General features: G+C 33.3%; 1 protein-coding gene across 2 annotated transcripts in view; it reads right to left on the reverse strand.

Moving 5' to 3' along the window:
• Nucleotides 1-21,551, reverse strand: part of LOC133650029 (melatonin receptor type 1B-B-like) — a 124,437-nt gene extending 102,886 nt beyond the window's left edge. For both annotated transcript variants that reach the window (XM_062046783.1, XM_062046784.1), the window contains exon 1: nucleotides 20,809-21,551. In XM_062046783.1, coding sequence (XP_061902767.1) covers nucleotides 20,809-21,004 — 196 coding nt within the window. In that variant the 5' untranslated portion in view covers nucleotides 21,005-21,551. The remainder of the gene's footprint in view (nucleotides 1-20,808) is intronic.
• Between the last annotated feature and the right edge of the window lie 281 nt (nucleotides 21,552-21,832).

Raw genomic sequence — 21,832 nt, forward strand, 5'->3', positions numbered from 1 at the left:
ACCAGGTCCGACTTACTGCCGGCAATGCGGACCAAGCTCTGACGCCGATCATACAGGGAGTGGACCGCCACAATCAGGCGGTCCAATACCCCGTACTCTCTGAGCACTCCCCACAGGACTTCCCGGAAAACACGGACGAATGCTTTCTCCAAGTCCACAGAACACATTTCGACTGGTTGGGCAAACTCCCACGCACCCTCAAGGCACCGTGCTGAACGTACACACAGTTCTGAACGTACCCGCCCCCGAGTTCAGTTCAAAACTTGGGAGACAAACATTTTTGCAGCAAATTCCTAAAAACTGTAGAGTGCTCCTGTTGTATAGAGCAGTGTTTCTTAACCATGGGGCCGGGGCCCATTGTTGGGTCCTCAAAATATACATGTTTCTCAGCTCTACTCAGTTGTATTACACTTTTCCACCACTTGTGGCAGTAATGAAAATATAAAACAAGGGACAGAAGTTTCTTAAGCGCAAAAATGATGACGCAATTATGATTGCACTTCATAGTATTGACACTTAAGTTAAGAAATATATTCGTTATTAATTTAGTTTATTTATTTTAGCCCAACATAATTGCAAAATAAATGTTTTCGTTGGTTATTTATGAGCCTGAGGTTTATGTGTTGATTAAATAATAATCTTTGTGATGAACACACGGTTTCATATCATTTGACAAAGGTTGCAAACTGTAAGCAGGTTAGATCAAATATTGAATACGATTAAAATCAAGAGTAAGATTACTCATTCAGTGTTAATATTTGAGTAGGCCCCGTGCCCCTGTGTAGTGGAAAAGTTGGGCCCCAGGGCCTTCGCTTCCTGGACTGGAAATGTGGCGCTCAAAACAATTTAGTCATTATTATTATTATAATTATTATTATTATTATTATTATCATCATCATTATTATTATCATTATTATTATTATGATCATTATCACTATTAATATCATCATTATTATTATTATTATTATTATAATTAGTATTATTATTAGTATTATTAATATTATTATAATGATTATTATCATCAGTATCATTAATATTATTCTTATTATTCTTATTTTTATCAGTATCATCATTATTATCATTATTAAATATTATTATCATTATTATTATTATCGTTGTCATTATTATTATTATTATTATAATCATTATCATTATCATTATTATTATCGGGACAAGCGGTAGAAAATGGATGGATGGATGGATTATCATTATTATTATCATCATTATCACTATTTTATCATCATTATCATTATTATTATAATCATGATCACTATTATCATCATTATCATCATTATTATTATTATTGTCGTTATTATTATTATTATTATTGTTATTTTTATTATTATCATTATCATTAGTATTTTTATTATTATTATAAGGATTATTATCATCATTATCATTCATATTATTCTTATTATTATTAATATTCTTATTATTATTATCATCATTATTGAATATTATTATCATTGTTATCATTATCATTGTAATTATTATTATTATTATTATCATTATTATTAGTATTATTAATATTATTATAATGATTATTATCATCAGTATCATTAAAATTATTCTTATTATTCTTATTGTTATTATTATCATCATTATTATCATTATTAAATTCTATTATCATTATCATTGTGATTGTTATTGTTATTATCATTATTATCATAATCATTATTATTATCAGGATGAGTGGTAAAAAATGGATGGATTATCATTAATATTATCACTATTATTATTATTATTATTAATATCACTATTATTATCATTATTATTGTTATAATCGTTATCATTGTCATCATTATCACTATTATCATTATCATTATTATTATCACTATTATTATTATTAATATCACTATTATTATCATTATTATTATTATAATCGTTATCATTTTCATTGTCATCATTATCACTATTATCATCATTATCATTATCATTATTATTGTTATTATTATCATTATTATCATTATCATTAGTATTATTATTATTATTATAAGGAGTATTATCATCATTATCATTCATATTTTTCTTATTGTCATTATTATTATTATTATCATTATTATTATAACCATTATCATTATCGTGTTTAGCATTATTATTATTATCATTATATCATCATTATTAAATATTATTATCATTGTTATTATTATCATTGTCATTATTATTATGATTATTATCATTATTATTATAACCATTATCATTATCGTTATTATTATCATTATTATTATAACCATTATCATTATCGTTATTATTATCATCATTATTATCATTCTTATTAATGTGGCAGCACATATGTAGGCAAGAGAAGCCCAGTTTACTCATCACATGTTGTCCCGCACGCTTATGCAAAGCCGGCTGTGGTGAGTAATGGCCGGGGGCCGTGTAAACGCTCCACTTCAATCAGGTGTTTTCCCACCTGCAGCGTGGCGTGGGTCGCCCTCATCCGCTGTGGGCACGCCTGAGTGGGCAGCGCGGCGTACCGAGCACCTCGGTCAGCCGCCGTGATGCCTCAAAAGGCAGGCCGCAAAAATCAGGACGTCATCTGGAAGGAGGTTGTGTCATATATATATATATATATATATATATATATATATATATATATATATATATATATATATATATATATATATATATATATATATATATATATATATATATATGTAACACAATTATGGGTGATAATATTTACCGGAGGATACAGTCCTCATTGAGTGCCAACTGTACGAGGGCTGGGCGATATGGCTGGAGACTGTATCACGATACCGGTGTTTTAATATCGGTTGATATCGATAATTATTGATATCTTTTATGACCTATGGAAAATAAGGAGAAAAATATATGAAATATAAATATATTTTAAGACTATAAAAAATGGGAGCCATTACCTCCCTGCTTGGCACTCAGCATCAAGGGTTGGAATTGGGGGTTAAATCACCCAAAAATGATTCCCTGGCGCGGCCACCGCTGCTGCTCACTGCTCCCCTCACCTCCCAGGGGGTGGAACAAGGGGATGCAGAGAGTAATTTCACCACACCTAGTGTGTGTGACAATCATTGGTACTTTAACTTATATATATATATATATATATATATATATATATATATATATATATATATATATATATATATATATATATATATATATATATATATATATATGTGTGTTTATTTTATATTTGTATTTGTTTTTTATTGTATTTTTAAATTTTTATATTAATTATTTTACATGATATATATTATTTATATTTTCTTGTTTTATTTTTACATATTTATATATATATATATATATATATATATATATATGTTTTACATATTTGAAATGTAACCTTCCTCTGATCATACTCCCCTCAGCTACACTTTGATTTTTTGTATTTTTTTGGTATGGCAGTGTTATTTTTGCGGGGGTGGTTATGAATAATAACACGTTGATAACATGAAAACTATAATAGACAAAAACAAATTGCAGCACAAATGTTGCACAAACGAATGTGACAAGTTTGGGGAGATTTTGACCAGGTTGGGGGGGGGGGGGGGGGGGGGGGGCTGTTATTTATGGGGTCTGGTAATGGATATGTTAATAACATAAAAAATATAATAGCTAAACAAAAACAAATTGCTGCACAAATGTTGCACAAACTAATGTGACAAGTTTGGGGAGATTTTGACCAGGTGGGGGGTGGTGGTTATATATAATAACATGTTAATAACATAAAAACTATAATAATTAATAACATAAAAACTAAAATGTACAAAAAAACATATTTTGAAGCACAAATGAATGTGACACTTTTAGGAAACAGGGGGATGGGCAGGGCTGGTTATGAATAATAACACATTACAATAATAATAATAACACGTTGATAACATGAAAACTATAATCGACAAAAACAAATTGCAGCACAAATGTTGCACAAATAAATGTGACAAGTTTGGGGAGATTTTGACCAGGTTGGGGGTAGACTGGTTATAGCTAATAACACGTTAAAGACATGAAAACAATAATAGATATTACCATAATAAGGGTAACGGTAATAAATATTTTGCAGCACAAATGTAGCACAAATGAATGTAACACTTTTAGGGGGGCTGGTTATGAATAATAACACATTAAAATAATAATAATAACACATTAATGATAATATCACGATGATAACATGCAAACGATAATAGACAAAAACAAATTGCAGCACAAATGTTGCACAAACTAATGGGACAAGTTTGGGGAGATTTTGACTGGGGGGCTGGGGGGGAGGTGGCTGGTTATGTATAATAACATGTTAATAACATAAAAAAAATATAGGTAACACTTTAGTATGGGGAACATATTCATCATTAATTAGTTGCTTATTAAAGTAACAAAGACTTAATTTAGAGTTATTTGGCCACTAGGGGAACATATACAGGTTAGGGTTACTAGGTTAGGGTTAGGGTTACTAATAAGCAAGGGTTAGGGTTAGGGTTAGGTTATTGAGGGAACACTCTTAGTTAATGACTTACTGCTTGTATAATAAGGCCATGCAGAATAAGGCATTAATAAGTACTTAATAATGACTAATTAAAAGCCAATATGTTAATAATTTGCATGTTAATAAGCAACTAATTAATGCTGAATGTGTCCCCCATACTAAAGTGTTACCAAAATATAATAGCTAGACAAAAACAAATTGCTGCACAAATGTTGCACAAACTAAGGCGACAAGTTTGGGGAGATTTTGACCAGGTGGGGGGTGGTGGTTATGTATAATAACACGTTAATAACATTAAAAATTTGAATAATTAATAACATAAAAACTAACATTTAGAAAATAAATATTTTTGCAGCACAAACGAATGTGACACTTTTGGATATGAATAATATGAATAATAACACATTCAGTGTTTCCCACACATTCATTTATTTGTGGTGGCCCGCCACGAAAGAATTACGTCCGCCACAAATTTAAAACAATTTTTTTTTTTAAATTATAAAAAAAATAATTTTTTTTTTTTTTTTTTTTTGTCCTGTCCAGCTTCTCAGGCAAATCATATAGTTGATGTAGATGCCCATATAGGCTGTTCAGATTTACTTTACAAAAGAGAAGTGTAGGATACTTCTCTTGTTGCCTTATTTGTATTTGACTTTATTAAATGTATTTCTATTAGAAACACAACATGTGTATATAACAAAGGGTGCAAAGTCTGCAGGCAGTAGGAAACACATGGTTAAGTGTAGGGAGTAAAACTGATGGCAGTCTAAAGTTCAAGATTTTTGGAGCTCTTTGTTCAGTGGATCAGATGTTTGATGAAGCTCTGTGTCTATCTACCACCACTACTGTTTTATGTTTATTTGTTACTGACTGTGGCAGGACACCTCTGCCTCTGTTTCACTTTATGTTGCTGGTAAATAATATGGTTGTAGTAGTAGGCTAAAGTTAAATTATTTAGTATGCACTAATTAAAGGGGCAGAGCTTTATGAGACATTTTAGCTTTTATATTTTTTGTAAGAACCACAATTAATAAATATATTTCAGTGAATAACTTATTGTTCAAATCTGTATATAAATATGTACATAAAGTGTTGTAATTATATTGTAAAATGGATGGATGGATGGACGTTTAAAACAAAACTGTTATTATTAATTAGTAAGAACACATTTTTTGAGCCTTTTTAGAGAAAATCTTATCATTGTAAATTATGCAAATTACTCGATGATGTCATGGTGACCACGCCCATAGCCACGCCCATAGTCACGCCCCCACCGCCACAGGTATCTTGGCAGTTTATGGGAAACACTGACATTAATAATAATAATAACACATTGATAACATGAAAACTATAATAGACAAAAACAAATTGCAGCACAAATGTTGCACAAACGAATGTGACAAGTTTAGGGAGATTTTGACCAGGTTGAGGGGTAGGGTGGGTGGGTGGGGGGGGGGGTGCTGATAATGAATAATAACATGTTAATAACATAAAAACTATAATAGACAAAATAAAATTGCAGCACAAATGTTGCACAAAAAAATGTGACAAGTTTGGGAAAAATGTTGACCAGGTTGGGGTAGGGAGTCTGGTTATGGATAATAACACATTAATAATAATAGTTATTACCATAATAAGGGTAGCGGTTAGAAAATAAATATATTGCAGCACAAATGTAGCACAAATGAATGTGACACTTTTGGGTGGGCTGGTTATGAATAATAACACATTAAAATAATAATAATAATTACACATTGATAACATAAAAACTATAATAAACAAAAACTAATTCCAGCACAAATGTTGCACAAATGAATGTGACAAGTTGGGGGAATTTTGACCAGATTTTTTTTTTGGGGGGGCGGGGGGGGGGGGGGGTTATGGATAATAACATGAAAAATATAATAGCTAAATAAAAAGAAAAGGCTGCACAAATGTTGCACACATGTAGTACAAATGGTTGTGACACTTTTGGGGGGGCTGGTTATGGATGATAACCTATTAATAATGATAATAATAAAACGTTAATAACGTCAAAAATATAAAAGACCAAAACAAATTGTAGCACAAATGTTGCACAAACAAATGTGACAAGTTTGGGGAAACTTTTGACCAGGTTGGGGTAGGGAGTCTGGTTATGGATAAGAACACATTAATAATAATAGTTATTACCATAATAAGGGTAGCGGTTAGAAAATAAATATATTGCAGCACAAATGTAGCACAAATGAATGTGACACTTTTAGGGGGGCTGGTTATGAATGATAACACATTAAAATAATAATAATAATAATAATAACACATTGATAACATAAAAACTATAATAAACAAAAACTAATTCCAGCACAAATGTTGCACAAATGAATGTGACACGTTGGGGGAATTTTGACCAGATTTTTTTTTAGTGTGGGGGGGGGTTATGGATAATAACATGAAAAATATAATAGCTAAATAAAAACAAAAGGCTGCACAAATGTTGCACAAATGTACTACAAATGGTTGTGACACTTTTGGGGGGGGGGGGGGCTGGTTATGGATGATAACCTATTAATAATGATAATAATAAAACGTTAATAACGTCAAAAATATAAAAGACCAAAACAAATTGTAGCACAAATGTTGCACAAACAAATGTGACACGTTTGGGGAGATTTTGACCAGGTTGGGGGGTAGGGAGTCTGGTTATGGATAAGAACACATTAATAATAATAGTTATTACCATAATAAGGGTAACGGTTAGAAAATAAATATATTGCAGCACAAATGTAGCACAAATGAATGTGACACTTTTAGGGGGGCTGGTTATGAATGATAACACATTAAAATAATAATAATAATAACACATAGATAACATAAAAACTATAATAAACAAAAACTAATTCCAGCACAAATGTTGCACAAATGAATGTGACAAGTTGGGGGAATTTTGACCAGATTTTTTTTTGGGGGGGGGGTTATGGATAATAACATGAAAAATATAATAGCTAAATAAAAACAAAAGGCTGCACAAATGTTGCACAAATGTAGTACAAATGGTTGTGACACTTTTGGGGGGGCTGGTTATGGATGATAACCTATTAATAATGATAATAATAAAACGTTAATAACGTCAAAAATATAAAAGACCAAAACAAATTGTAGCACAAATGTTGCACAAACAAATGTGACACGTTTGGGGAGATTTTGACCAGGTTGGGGGGTAGGGAGTCTGGTTATGGATAAGAACACATTAATAATAATAGTTATTACCATAATAAGGGTAACGGTTAGAAAATAAATATATTGCAGCACAAATGTAGCACAAATGAATGTGACACTTTTAGGGGGGCTGGTTATGAATGATAACACATTAAAATAATAATAATAATAACACATAGATAACATAAAAACTATAATAAACAAAAACTAATTCCAGCACAAATGTTGCACAAATGAATGTGACAAGTTGGGGGAATTTTGACCAGATTTTTTTTGGGGGGGGGGGGTTATGGATAATAACATGAAAAATATAATAACTAAATAAAAAGAAAAGGCTGCACAAATGTAGTACCAATGGTTGTGACACTTTTGGGGGGGCTGGTTATGGATGATAACCTATTAATAATGATAATAATAAAACGTTAATAACGTCAAAAATATAAAAGACCAAAACAAATTGTAGCACAAATGTTGCACAAATTAATGTGACAAGTTTGGGGGATTTTGACCAGGTTGGGGGGGGTGGATGACGTCGCTTGTCATTAAATGTCCTTCTTAACTTAATTGACTTGATTAAGTTCAAATCTGTCACGTCACAAAGGAAAATGTGCACAGAGCAGTGTTATTGAGCAGTGTTATTTGAAGGTGGGGCCAACTTGCCACAGGTGGATGTGTTGCACAAACAGGACATTGTTGCCACCAGGGGGCGTCCTAGAGGGCCTCGCTACGCTATGTTGTGATGGACGTGCTCCCATGTCACGCTGCCATTTGCGGATCGCGTTTGTCGACGTTTTCCTTTTCTCTTCTCTCGGTCGTCAGTGCATGAGCTGGGGGTCGGGTCAGGTGCGGTGCGGTGGCGCGGCGGGAAGGAGCGAGGCACCCTTGAGGACGGAAAGGTGCCAAAGAAAAGCCGCCTTTGATGGGAAAAGCATTTCAATCCAGCGCGACTTTGCAAACACAAAAAGGGCCTTCCTGCCGTCAACACGATGGTGTGTCTCTACACCACGCTTTGAAGGACACTTCACAACTGCCTTTCCTTTACAATGCCTTCCCAAAGGTGCAACAAAGACCGAGTCGCACACACAAAAAAAAGGAAAGCAATTTTTTCCCTTAAAAATGAATGTTAATCCAATTCGGAGGTGAAATAAAATGAAGTTAAAACATTTTTTTTTTTTTTTTTTTTTAAACCTGCTGCAAAGAGGAATGAGAGAAAGTGCCCAAAGATAGCATATATATATATATATATATATATATATATATATATATATATATATATATATATATATATATATATATATATATATATATATATATATATATATATATATATATATATATATATATATGTATATATATATATATATATATGTATATATATATATATATACAGTATATACACATGTATATATACATACATGTGTATATATATATATATATATATATACAGTATATACACATGTATATATACATACATGTGTATATATATATATATATATATATATATATATATATATATATATATATATATATATATATATATATATATATATACACTACCGTTCTCGTAAAACAGTGACATTTTCTGAGTAAAATTATGAATTCTGTCATAATTTTTGCCAAGTAAAATTCCGATTATTATTATAATATTGCCAAAATTTAAAGTTTTCTGATAAAATTATGACTTGTCGAGTAAAATTACGACTCTTGTCATAAAATTGCCAACATTTTAAGCTTTTCTTGTAAAATTGCGACTGTTATTGAGTAAAATTCCAACTTTTATCATAATATTGCACAAATGTTCAGTTTTTCTTATAAAATTGGGAACAATTTCTCATATTCTTTCTGTTTCCGTAATCTTGCAATATTTTCTTCTAAAAATTATAACTTTTTCATGCAAAATGGCGACATTTGTCATATAAAATTCTGACCTTTATCACGATATTGCCAATTTTTTGTTGTTCTCGTAAAATAGTGAAATTTTTTGAGTAAAATGATGACTTTTGTCATAATTTTGCCAAGTAAAATTCCGATTATTATTATAATATTGCCAAAATTTAAAGTTTCTGATAAAATTGTGACTTCTTTCAAGTAAAATTACGACTCTTGTCATAAAATTGCCAACATTTTAAGCTTTTCTTGTAAAATTGCGACTGTTATTGAGTAAAATTCCAACTTTTATCATAATATTGCATAAATGTTCAGTTTTTCTTATAAAATTGGGAACAATTTCTCATATTCTTTCTGTTTCTGTAATATTGCAATATTTTCTCGTACAAATGATAAATTTTTCATGCAAAATGGCGACATTTGTCATATAAAATTCTGACCTTTATCACAATATTACCAATTTTTTGTTCTCGTAAAATAGTGACATTTTCTGAGTAAAATTAGGACTTTTGTCATAATTTTGCCAAGTAAAATTCCAATTATTATCATAATATTGCCAAAATGTCAAGTTTTCTTGCAAAATTGTGACTTTTGACGAGTAAAATTACGACCTTTGTCATAAAATTGCCAACATTTTAAGCTTTTCTCGTAAAATTGCGACTGTTATTGAGTAAAATGCCAACTTTTATCATAACATTGCACAAATGTTCAGTTTTTCTTATAAAATTGGGAACAATTTCTCATATTCTTTCCTGTTTCTGTAACATTGCAATAGCCTGAAGGATTACCAGCACGTCCTTCGCTCTTTTAGGATTTCCCCCGCATTTTCAACTAAGGCTGACAGCGATGAAATTGTTCAACGTTTTTTTTTCTGAGGGAGAAAAACAAGACGTGGCGAAAGAAAAGCTGCACTTTGAGAATCCAGTAAATGACCCGTCAGGCTTTTTTTTTCTTTCTTCCAAGCTGCCTGCTGCCTCGTTTCACCTGAAACCTCTGGCTTCTGTCGAGATGAAAGGATGAAGAAAGACATAAAATAAATAAATAGGCCAGAGTGGAGCAGTTACGGTGGAGGCTGGGAGCAATCAATCAGTCTTGTCAATATGGCGGCATAATAGCCGCTAAAGGCTTAATTAGCCCTGCGATGAGTCCTCAACACAGTCCATTATAACATGTGTGTGTGTGTGTGTGTGTGTGTGTGTGTGTGTGTGTGTGTGTGTGTGTGTGTGTGTGTGTGTGTGTGTGTGTGTGTGTGTGTGTGTGTGTGTGTGTGTATGTGTGTGTGTGTGTGTGTGTGTGTGTGTGTGTGTGTATGTGTGTGTGTGCTACCCTTCTTGAGACATCAACAAGGAAAAGTAGCTTCCATATGAGGAGGTGTGAACAAGTTAGGACATAAATCATGGTCCCAATGTGGAAAAACCACTGCATCTAATACAAGAGCCAAATACCAGAGTCCGTGAACATTGCTCCAAAGTCGGGATTTTTTTTTGTGTTGATTTAATGTGCATACAAAAGTAAACCTTTGTCATGATCTGTGGTCTGGATTATGTTTTTGTTGGTTTTATACTCTTTTAGTTCCTGTTTGCGCTCCCTTGTTTGTTTAGTTACCATGGCGACGTATTAGTTTCACCTGCCTCTGGTGTTCGGGACACGCACCTGCTCTAATCAAGAAGACTGTTATTTAAGCCTGTCTTTGCCAGTCAGTCGCGCTGGCGCCATTGCGTAGTTCTTGCTGCTCGTTTCAGGTCTGATTCTACAATTATGCTAGTTATAGGTTTCATGCCACAGTTTCATAGTTGTTCCATGCCATAGTTCATGTTCGTTGTTTCATGCCACAGTTTCATAGTTGTTTATGCCATAGTTCATGTTCGTTGTTTCATGCCACAGTTTCATAGTTGTTCCATGCCATAGTTCATGTTAGTTGTTTCATGCCAAGGTTTCATAGTTGTTCCGTGCCATAGTTCGTGTTCGTTGTTTCATGCCACAGTTTCATAGTTGTTCCATGCCATAGTTCGTGTTCGTTGTTTCATGCCACAGTTTCATAGTTGTTCCATGCCATAGTTCATGTCCGTTGTTTCATGCCACAGTTTCATAGTTGTTCCATGCCATAGTTCATGTTCGTTGTTTCATGCCACAGTTTCATAGTTGTTCCATGCCATAGTTCATGTTCGTTGTTTCATGCCACAGTTTCATAGTTGTTCCGTGCCATAGTTCGTGTTTGTTGTTTCATGCCACAGTTTCATAGTTGTTCCATGCCATACTTCATGTTAGATGTTTCATGCCACAGTTTCATAGTTGTTCCATGCCATAGTTCGTGTTCGTTGTTTCATGCCACAGTTTCATGTTATATGCCATAGTTCCTGTTCGTTGTTTCATGCCATAGTTTCATAGTTGTTCCATGCCATAGTTCATGTTAGTTGTTTCATGCCACAGTTTCATAGTTGTTCCGTGCCATAGTTCATGTTCGTTGTTTCATGCCACAGTTTCATAGTTGTTCCATGCCATAGTTCGTGTTCATTGTTTCATGCCACAGTTTCATAGTTGTTCCGTGCCATAGTTCATGTTTGTTGTTTCATGCCACAGTTTCATAGTTGTTCCATGCCATAGTTCATGTCCGTTGTTTCATGCCACAGTTTCATAGTTGTTCCATGCCATAGTTCATGTTCGTTGTTTCATGCCACAGTTTCATAGTTGTTCCATGCCATAGTTCGTGTTCGTTGTTTCATGCCACAGTTTCATAGTTGTTCCGTGCCATAGTTCGTGTTCGTTGTTTCATGCCACAGTTTCATAGTTGTTCCATGCCATAGTTCATGTTAGTTGTTTCATGCCACAGTTTCATAGTTGTTCCATGCCATAGTTCGTGTTCGTTGTTTCATGCCACAGTTTCATAGTTGTTCCATGCCATAGTTCATGTTCGTTGTTTCATGCCACAGTTTCATAGTTGTTCCATGCCATAGTTCATGTTCGTTGTTTCATGCCACAGTTTCATAGTTGTTCCGTGCCATAGTTCATGTTCGTTGTTTCATGCCACAGTTTCATAGTTGTTCCATGCCATAGTTCGTGTTCGTTGTTTCATGCCACAGTTTCATAGTTGTTCTATGCCATAGTTCATGTTAGATGTTTCATGCCACAGATTCATAGTTGTTCCATGCCATAGTTCCTGTTAGTTGTTTCATGCCACAGTTTCATAGTTGTTCCATGCCATAGTTCATGTTCGTTGTTTCATGCCACAGTTTCATAGTTGTTCCGTGCCATAGTTCGTGTTTGTTGTTTCATGCCACAGTTTCATAGTTGTTCCATGCCATACTTCATGTTAGATGTTTCATGCCACAGTTTCATAGTTGTTCCATGCCATAGTTCGTGTTCGTTGTTTCATGCCACAGTTTCATGTTATATGCCATAGTTCCTGTTCGTTGTTTCATGCCATAGTTTCATAGTTGTTCCATGCCATAGTTCATGTTAGTTGTTTCATGCCACAGTTTCATAGTTGTTCCGTGCCATAGTTCATGTTCGTTGTTTCATGCCACAGTTTCATAGTTGTTCCATGCCATAGTTCGTGTTCATTGTTTCATGCCACAGTTTCATAGTTGTTCCGTGCCATAGTTCATGTTTGTTGTTTCATGCCACAGTTTCATAGTTGTTCCATGCCATAGTTCATGTCCGTTGTTTCATGCCACAGTTTCATAGTTGTTCCATGCCATAGTTCATGTTCGTTGTTTCATGCCACAGTTTCATAGTTGTTCCATGCCATAGTTCGTGTTCGTTGTTTCATGCCACAGTTTCATAGTTGTTCCGTGCCATAGTTCGTGTTCGTTGTTTCATGCCACAGTTTCATAGTTGTTCCATGCCATAGTTCATGTTAGTTGTTTCATGCCACAGTTTCATAGTTGTTCCATGCCATAGTTCGTGTTCGTTGTTTCATGCCACAGTTTCATAGTTGTTCCATGCCATAGTTCATGTTCGTTGTTTCATGCCACAGTTTCATAGTTGTTCCATGCCATAGTTCATGTTCGTTGTTTCATGCCACAGTTTCATAGTTGTTCCGTGCCATAGTTCATGTTCGTTGTTTCATGCCACAGTTTCATAGTTGTTCCATGCCATAGTTCGTGTTCGTTGTTTCATGCCACAGTTTCATAGTTGTTCTATGCCATAGTTCATGTTAGATGTTTCATGCCACAGATTCATAGTTGTTCCATGCCATAGTTCCTGTTAGTTGTTTCATGCCACAGTTTCATAGTTGTTCCATGCCATAGTTCATGTTAGTTGTTTCATGCCACAGTTTCATGTTGTTCCATGCCATAGTTCATGTTCGTTGTTTCATGCCACAGTTTCATAGTTGTTCCATGCCATAGTTCATGTTCGTTGTTTCATGCCACAGTTTCATAGTTGTTCCATGCCATAGTTATGCTAGTTGTTTGTTTCTTGCTATGCTATAGTTTATGCTAGTTGTTTGCTTCACGCTAATTGTCACGCAACCCTCTACGCAAGTCTTGTTTATTTCATGCCACAGTTGGAGAGTGGCCTGTTATGTTGTAGTTAGATTAATAAATATGTTCCTACCTTCACGCCTTGTACGGAATAGTCCGATTGCTTCCCTATTAATTTCCGGAAAAACCCGCCAGGTGAACAGCTGATTTTTTTTTTACGACTTCTTTTTTTTTTTTTTTATAAAATTGCCAACATTTTAAGCTTTTCTTGTAAAATTGCGACTGTTATCGAGTAAACTTCCAACTTTTATCATAACATTGCACAAATGTTCAGTTTTTCTTGTAAAATGTTGACCTGCGTTGAGTAAAACTCTGACTTTTATTGTAACACTGCCAAAATTATACGTTTTTCTTGTGAAATTCTGACCTTTTTTCTTGTGAAATTCCAACTCATTTATCACAACAAGCTTTTTTTTCATATTTGCATAGTATGTATATATTATTAATGTTGTAAATACACTTCTTTATATATCTAGAAAGGCTGGTCCTAAAGAGGGAGGCATTTTTCTCACGTCTCAAGAAGGTAACAAATACAAGAATGTGTGTGTGTGTGTGTGTGTGTGTGTGTGTGTGTGTGTGTGTGCGTGTGTGTGTGCACTTGTCTCACCATCCTTGTGTGGACATACACTTGATAAACCACCTTTCTGTGAGGATCTTTTGACTTGTGAGGACATTTGCCTGGTCCTCACAACTACAGAAGTAAAATATTTTTTTTAATTTGTGTGTTTTGCATTCTGAAGTGAGGTTGCAACTAGGGATGTCCGATAAATGTTTTAAAATTTAATTATTGGTATCGTTTTTTTTATTATCGGTATCGTTTTTTTTGTGGTTTTTTTTTAATTAAATCAACATAAAAAACACAAGATACACTTACGATTAGTGCACCAACCCAAAAAAAATGTTATCGGTATCGTTTTTTTTAATTATTATTTTTTTTAAAAATTAAATCAACATATAAAACACAAGATACACTTACGATTAGTGCACCAACCCAAAAAAAATATTATCGGTATCGTTTTTTTTAAATTATTTTTTTAAATTTTTTTATTAAATCAACATAAAAAACACAAGATACACTTACGATTAGTGCACCAACCCAAAAAAAATATTATCGGTATCGTTTTTTTAATTTTTGTATTTTTTTTTAAAATTTTTAAATCAACATAAAAAACACAAGATACACTTACAATTAGTGCTCCAACCAAAAAAAACCTCCCTCCCCCATTTACACTCATTCACACAAAAGGGTTGTTTCTTTATGTTATTAATATTCTGGTTCCTACATGATATATCAATATATATCAATACAGTCTGCAAGGGATACAGTCCGTAAGCACACATGATTGTGCGTGCTGCTGCTCCACTAATAATACTAACCTTTAACAGTTAATGTTACTCATTTTCATTCATTACTAGTTTCTATGTAACTGTTTTTATATTGTTTTACTTTCTTTTTTATTCAAGAAAATGTTTTTAATTTATTTATCTTATTTTATTAATTTTTTTAAAAAGTACCTTATCTTCACCATACCTGGTTGTCCAAATTAGGCATAATAATGTGTTAATTCCACGACTGTATATATCGGTTGATATCGGTATCGGTAATTAAAGAGTTGGACAATATCGGAATATCGGATATCGGCGAAAAGCCATTATCGGACATCCCTAGTTGCAACTCTCTACTCTCATCTAGGGCTAGATATATATTTTTTTCATCATTCTAGCTATAGTGGAAAGGGGGGCCCTCACAACCTACTAACTAAACGTGGGTCCACACAAAGTAGGCAAGACATGTGTGTGTGTGTGTGTGTGTGTGTGTGTGTGTGTGTGTGTGTGTGTGTGTGTGTGTGTGTGTGTGTGTGTGTGTGTGTGTGTGTGTGTGTGTGTGTGTGCGTGCGTGCGTGCGTGCGTGTGTGTGTGCGTGCGTGACGCTCCATCATGCGTGGACACGGAGCTGCTATTGTTGAACGTCCACATTCTTTGCCCCGATTGCAGGCTGGCAGACGAGGAAAAGGAACTGAACGTGACGTCTCAGACCTTGTCGCCATGTTCCTGGCATAAAGGCGTCCTCGCACGTTACGTAACACCGCGTGCTTGTCGTCCGCGGCCCGCTCTTGTCGTCCACACCTTCTGCGTGTTTGTTTTGCGCCTGAAAAGTCTTTGTCCATCATGAACATTCCTTTATGTCAAGCACTTGGTGAGCTTATAAACGCCATCTGTGGCGCCCATTTTTAGGGGTGTGCCTAACTGTTGGATCCCATTCCAGTTCTTGGGGTGATGCTCCCATTCTGACTCCATTCCAACCCATTATTGCCATGTGCATATATGCAAATGTCATTATTAATATATGCACACTTTTAAGTCATTGTTAATATATGCAAACTTATGTCATAACTAATGTATGCAAACTTATGTCATGGTTAATATATGCAAACTTATGTCATAACTAATATATGCAAACTTATGTCATTTTTAATATATGCAAACTTATGTCATGATTAATATATGCAAACTTATGTCATGATTAATATATGCAAACTTATGTCATGGTTAATATATGCAAACTTATGTCATGGTTAATATATGCAAACTTATGTCATTGTTAATATATGCAAACTTATGTCATGGTTAATATATGCAAACTTATGTCATGGTTAATATATGCAAACTTATGTCATGGTTAATATATGCAAACTTATGTCATGGTTAATATATGCACACTTATGTCATGGTTAATATATGCAAACTTATGTCATGGTTAATATATGCACACTTATTTCATGGTTAATATATGCAAACTCATGTCATGTTAATGCATGCAAACTTATGTCATGGTTAATATATGCAAACTTATGTCATGGTTAATATATGCAAACTTATGTAATGGTTAATATATGCAAACTTATATCATGGTTAATATATGCTTACTTATGTCATGATTAATATATGCAAACTTATGTCATGATTAATATATGCTTACTCATGTCATGGTTAGTATATGCAAACTCATGTCATGTTAATGCATCTAAACTTATAATTAATATATGCAAACTTATGTCATGGTTAATGAATGCAAACTTAAAGTCATGGTTAATACATGCAAACTTATGTCATGGTTAATATATGCACACGTATGTAATGGTTAATATATGCAAACTTATAATTAATATATATACAATATTTTTTTTTATTTTTTTTAGAAATGGCTTTAAAAATACAGTAAAATTATTGGGTCCCACTAATTAAAGTATTGAAAATAAGTCATACATTTTGTCAAAAATAAATAAATAAATTTAAATTAAAAAAAAAAATATATATATATATATATATATATATATATATATATATATATATATATATATATATATATATATATATATATATCCAAAAATTTGCCCAAAATATATTTAAAAGTGGAATATTTGATGTGAAGTAATTAGAGCCTTAAATATGTCAATAATTCATAACAACATTGATTCATTATTATAATTTTTATTTCAAAAAAATATACTTTTTAGAAATGGCTTTAAAAACACACTAAAATTATTGGGTCCCACAAATTAAAATATTAAAAATAAGTCATACATTTTGTCAAAAAAAAATACAAAATATATATACTGTATATCCAAAAATTTGCCCAATATATATTTCAAAGTGTAATATTTGATGTAAAGTAATTAGAGCCTTAAATAATTCAATAATTCATAACAACATTGATTCATCATTATACATTTTTATTTTATTTTTAGAAATGGCTTTAAAAATACGCTAAAATGATTGGTTCCCACTAGTTAAAGTATTAATAATAAATCATACATTTTGTCAAAGAATATATGTCTTTATGGGAAACACACAATATCCAAAAATTTGCCCAAAATATATTTCAAATTGAATATTTGATGTAATGTAATTAGAGCCTTAAATATGTCAATAATTCATAACAACAACATTGATTCATTACAATCATTTTTTATTTATTTTATTTATTTTAGAAATGCCTTTAAAAATACACAAAAATTATTGGGTTCCGCTAATTAAAGTATTACAAATAAGTCATACATTTTTCCAAAAAAAAAAAAAAAAAAAAAAAAAAAAATCTATATATATATAAATATATATCAACAAATTTGCCCAATATATATTTCAAAATTGAATATTTGATGTAAAGTAATTAGAGCCTTAAATATGTCAATAATTCATAACAACATTGATTCATTCCGATCACTTTTTATTTGTTATTTTTATTTTAGAAATGCCTTTAAAAATACACAACAATTATTGGGTCCCACTAATTAAAATATTAAAAATAATTCATACATTTTGTAAAAAAAAATATATATATATATATATATATATATATATATATATATATATATATATATATGTATATATATATATATATATATATATATATATATATATATATATATATATATATATATATATATATATATATATATATATATATATATATATATATATATATATATATATATATATATCCAAAAATTTGCACAAAATATATTTCAAATGGAATATTTGATGTAAAGTAATTCAAGCCTTAAATATTTCAATAATTCATAACAACATTGATTCATTATTATAATTTTGTATTTTTATTTTTAGAAATGGCTTTAAAAATACACTAAAATTATTGGGTCCCACTAATTAAAATATTAAAAATAAGTCATACATTTTGTAAAAATAAATATATATATATATATATATATATATATATATATATATATATATATATATATATATATATATATATATATATATATATATATATATATATATATATATATATCCAAAAATTTGCCCAAAATATATTTCAAAATTGAATATTTGATGTAAAGTAAATAGAACCTTAAATATGTCAATAATTCATAACAACATTTATTCAATATTATCATTTTTTAAAATGTATTTATTTTAATTTTTTTTAGAAATGGCTTTAAAAATACACAAAAATTATTGGTCCCACTAATTAAAGTATTAAAAATAAGTCATACATATTGTAAAAAAAAAAAAAATTATATATATATATATATATATATATATATATATATATATATATATATATATATATATATATATATATATATATATATATATATATATATATATATATATCCCAAAAATTGCCCAAAATATATTTCAAAAATGGAATATTTGATGTAAAGTAATTAGAGCTTTAAATATTTCAATAATTCATAACAACATTGATTCATTATTAAAAAAAATTTTTTTTTTATAAATGGCTTTAAAAATACAGTAAAATTATTGGGTCCCACTAATTAAAGTATTGAAAATAAGTCATACATTTTGTCAAAAAAAATAAAAAAAAAATATATATATATATATATATATATATATATATACAAAAATTTGCCCAAAATATATTTAAATGGCTTGGGTAACAACATTGATTCATTATTGTCATTTTTTTTATTTAATTTTTTTTATTTAGAAATGGCTTTTAAAATACACAAAAATGATTGGGTCCCACTAATTAAAGTATTAAAATTAAGTCATAAATTAAAAAAAATTAAAAAACTTTTAACACTTAAGTCTCTAGATCTTTTATGGACAGAATTTCTAGGCGCAGTCAGGGCGTTGAGGGGATCTGGTTTGGTGGCTGCAGGATTAGGTCTCTGCTTTTTGCAGATGATGTGGTCCTGATGGCTTCATCTGGCCAGGATCTTCAGCTCTCACTGGATCGGTTCGCAGCCGAGTGTGAAGCGACTGGGATGGGACTCAGCACCTCCAAGTCCCAGTCCATGGTTCTTGCCCGGAAAAGGGTGGAGTGCCATCTCCGGGTTGCGTAGGAGACCCTGCCCCAAGTGGAGGAGTTCAAGCCAGATGAGGTGGTTCGGGCATGTGGTCAGGATGCCACCCGATCGCCTCCCTAGGGAGGTGTTTCGGGCACGTCCTCGGGGAAGACCCAGGACACGTTGGGTAGACTATGTCTCCCGGCTGGCCTGGGAACACCTCTGAAACCCCCGGGAGGAGCTGGACGAAGTGGCTGGGGAGAGGGAAGTCTGGGCTTCCCTGCTTAGGCTGCTGCCCCCGCGACCCGACCTCGGATAAGCGGAAGAAGATGGATGGATGGATGGAAGTGTCTAGATCAACTTAAGATCTGTATATCTGTTGATTATAAATGTATACATTTAAATATGTTTTTTTTGAAGAAAACCTTTTCTATGGCAAACACAAAATATTATGTTTCCCCCCACCCAAAAATAATTTAAAAAATAAATAAAATAAGTCATACATTTTGTCCAAAAAAAATATATATATATCCAAAAATTTGCCCAAAATATATTTCAAATGGAATATTTGATGTAAATTAATTAGAGCCTTAAATATGTCAATAATTCATAACAACATTGATTTTGATTCATTATTATTTTTCAAACAATGACAGTTTTAAATAAATAAATAAAAACGTCATTATTAGAGTCAACTTTGCAAGTTACAACTTTTTCTTGTCACATTTCACCTGTTTGCTCTTTTATTACACTTTTAAATGTTGCTTTTTTTTTTTTTTGGTAATAGTATTTTTAGGGGTTGTTAAAAAAAAGTAGCTGGGGGCCACAAATGGGACGACCCCTGAATTTAAAGACCCCGGAAATTTTTTTTATATTTTGCCGAAAGTGTCACCTTGTCGTTTCAGTATCGAACACACACTGACTCGGAACTATTCCACGTCTTGCGTGAATAAGAACCCCACCGCTCGAGTGCTCGTCACGTGGTGCGCGCGGGACTCACCGGAGTTCCTCAGCTTCCGGTTGCGGAAGACGGAGATGATGACGAGCAGGTTGCCCAGCACGTCCACCACCGTGGTGAAGATCAGCACGCTGGCCAGGACGCCGATGACCCACGCGGGCCGGCCGCCGCTCTCCTCCGCGGCGGTCAGCGTCGTGCGGTTGCCGTGGAGGAGGAGCGCGTGCAGCGTGTCCGGCATGGCGCGCCCTCACTGGCCGCCGAGCGGGCGCGGCGCCCGGCGCGCTCCGCCTCCCTCCGTGGGTCCGGAGCGGAGCATCGATTATTAGCAGTCTTTTTTTTTTTTTTTTTTTTTTTTTCTTCCACTGATGATCGCTGTTATCGTGGCGTGGGCGTGGAGGCGGCGTGACCTACATAAAGTTACACCATCTTTCTTGGTGTCGGCGCGGAAAGTCTCCCGCGAAAAGTCCCCGCCGGGAGGGGAGCTGCATGGTGCTCAGCAGATGTGGGTGGGGGGGTGCGGGGTGCTCCTCTCGCCGTTGCCGCTCGCGTGTTTTTGTGGCAAAACGTGCCAAATGCGTCTTCTGGTGCAAAAACAGCCGGGACACGTCTTGCGTGGATCCACTGCTGCAACGCACGCGCCTCCATGCCTGCGCGGTCCCGGAGGAGCACCACCCCCCCACACACACACACACTTCTCGTGCACGCGCACACTCCCTCCTGTGAGGCGCGCAGCGTGGAGGTATACCCCTGCGCGTAACACTTTTACACATCACCTCCCACGCCCTTTATATTCTCTCTCTCTCTCTCTCTCTCTCTCTCTCTCCATCTCCCGGCATGCACAGCGACGCCAACATCAGCCCACGTTATAACCCGCGGGCTAAATGGAGCTCATTAATGGCACGAGTTCCGTTCAAACGCGCATCTTTTGCAGCACATTCATAAAAAAAAAAAAAAAAAAGAACGATACGTTTTTCAAAATAAGAGCGCTCTGTTGAAACGCATCTTTTGCAGCACATTCATAAAAAAGGTAAACATAGACGATCTTTGATGGGATTTTATTCCATTT

Source organism: Entelurus aequoreus, linkage group LG05 (genome assembly GCF_033978785.1).
Source record: "Entelurus aequoreus isolate RoL-2023_Sb linkage group LG05, RoL_Eaeq_v1.1, whole genome shotgun sequence".
NCBI classification, from domain to species: Eukaryota; Metazoa; Chordata; class Actinopteri; order Syngnathiformes; family Syngnathidae; genus Entelurus; species Entelurus aequoreus.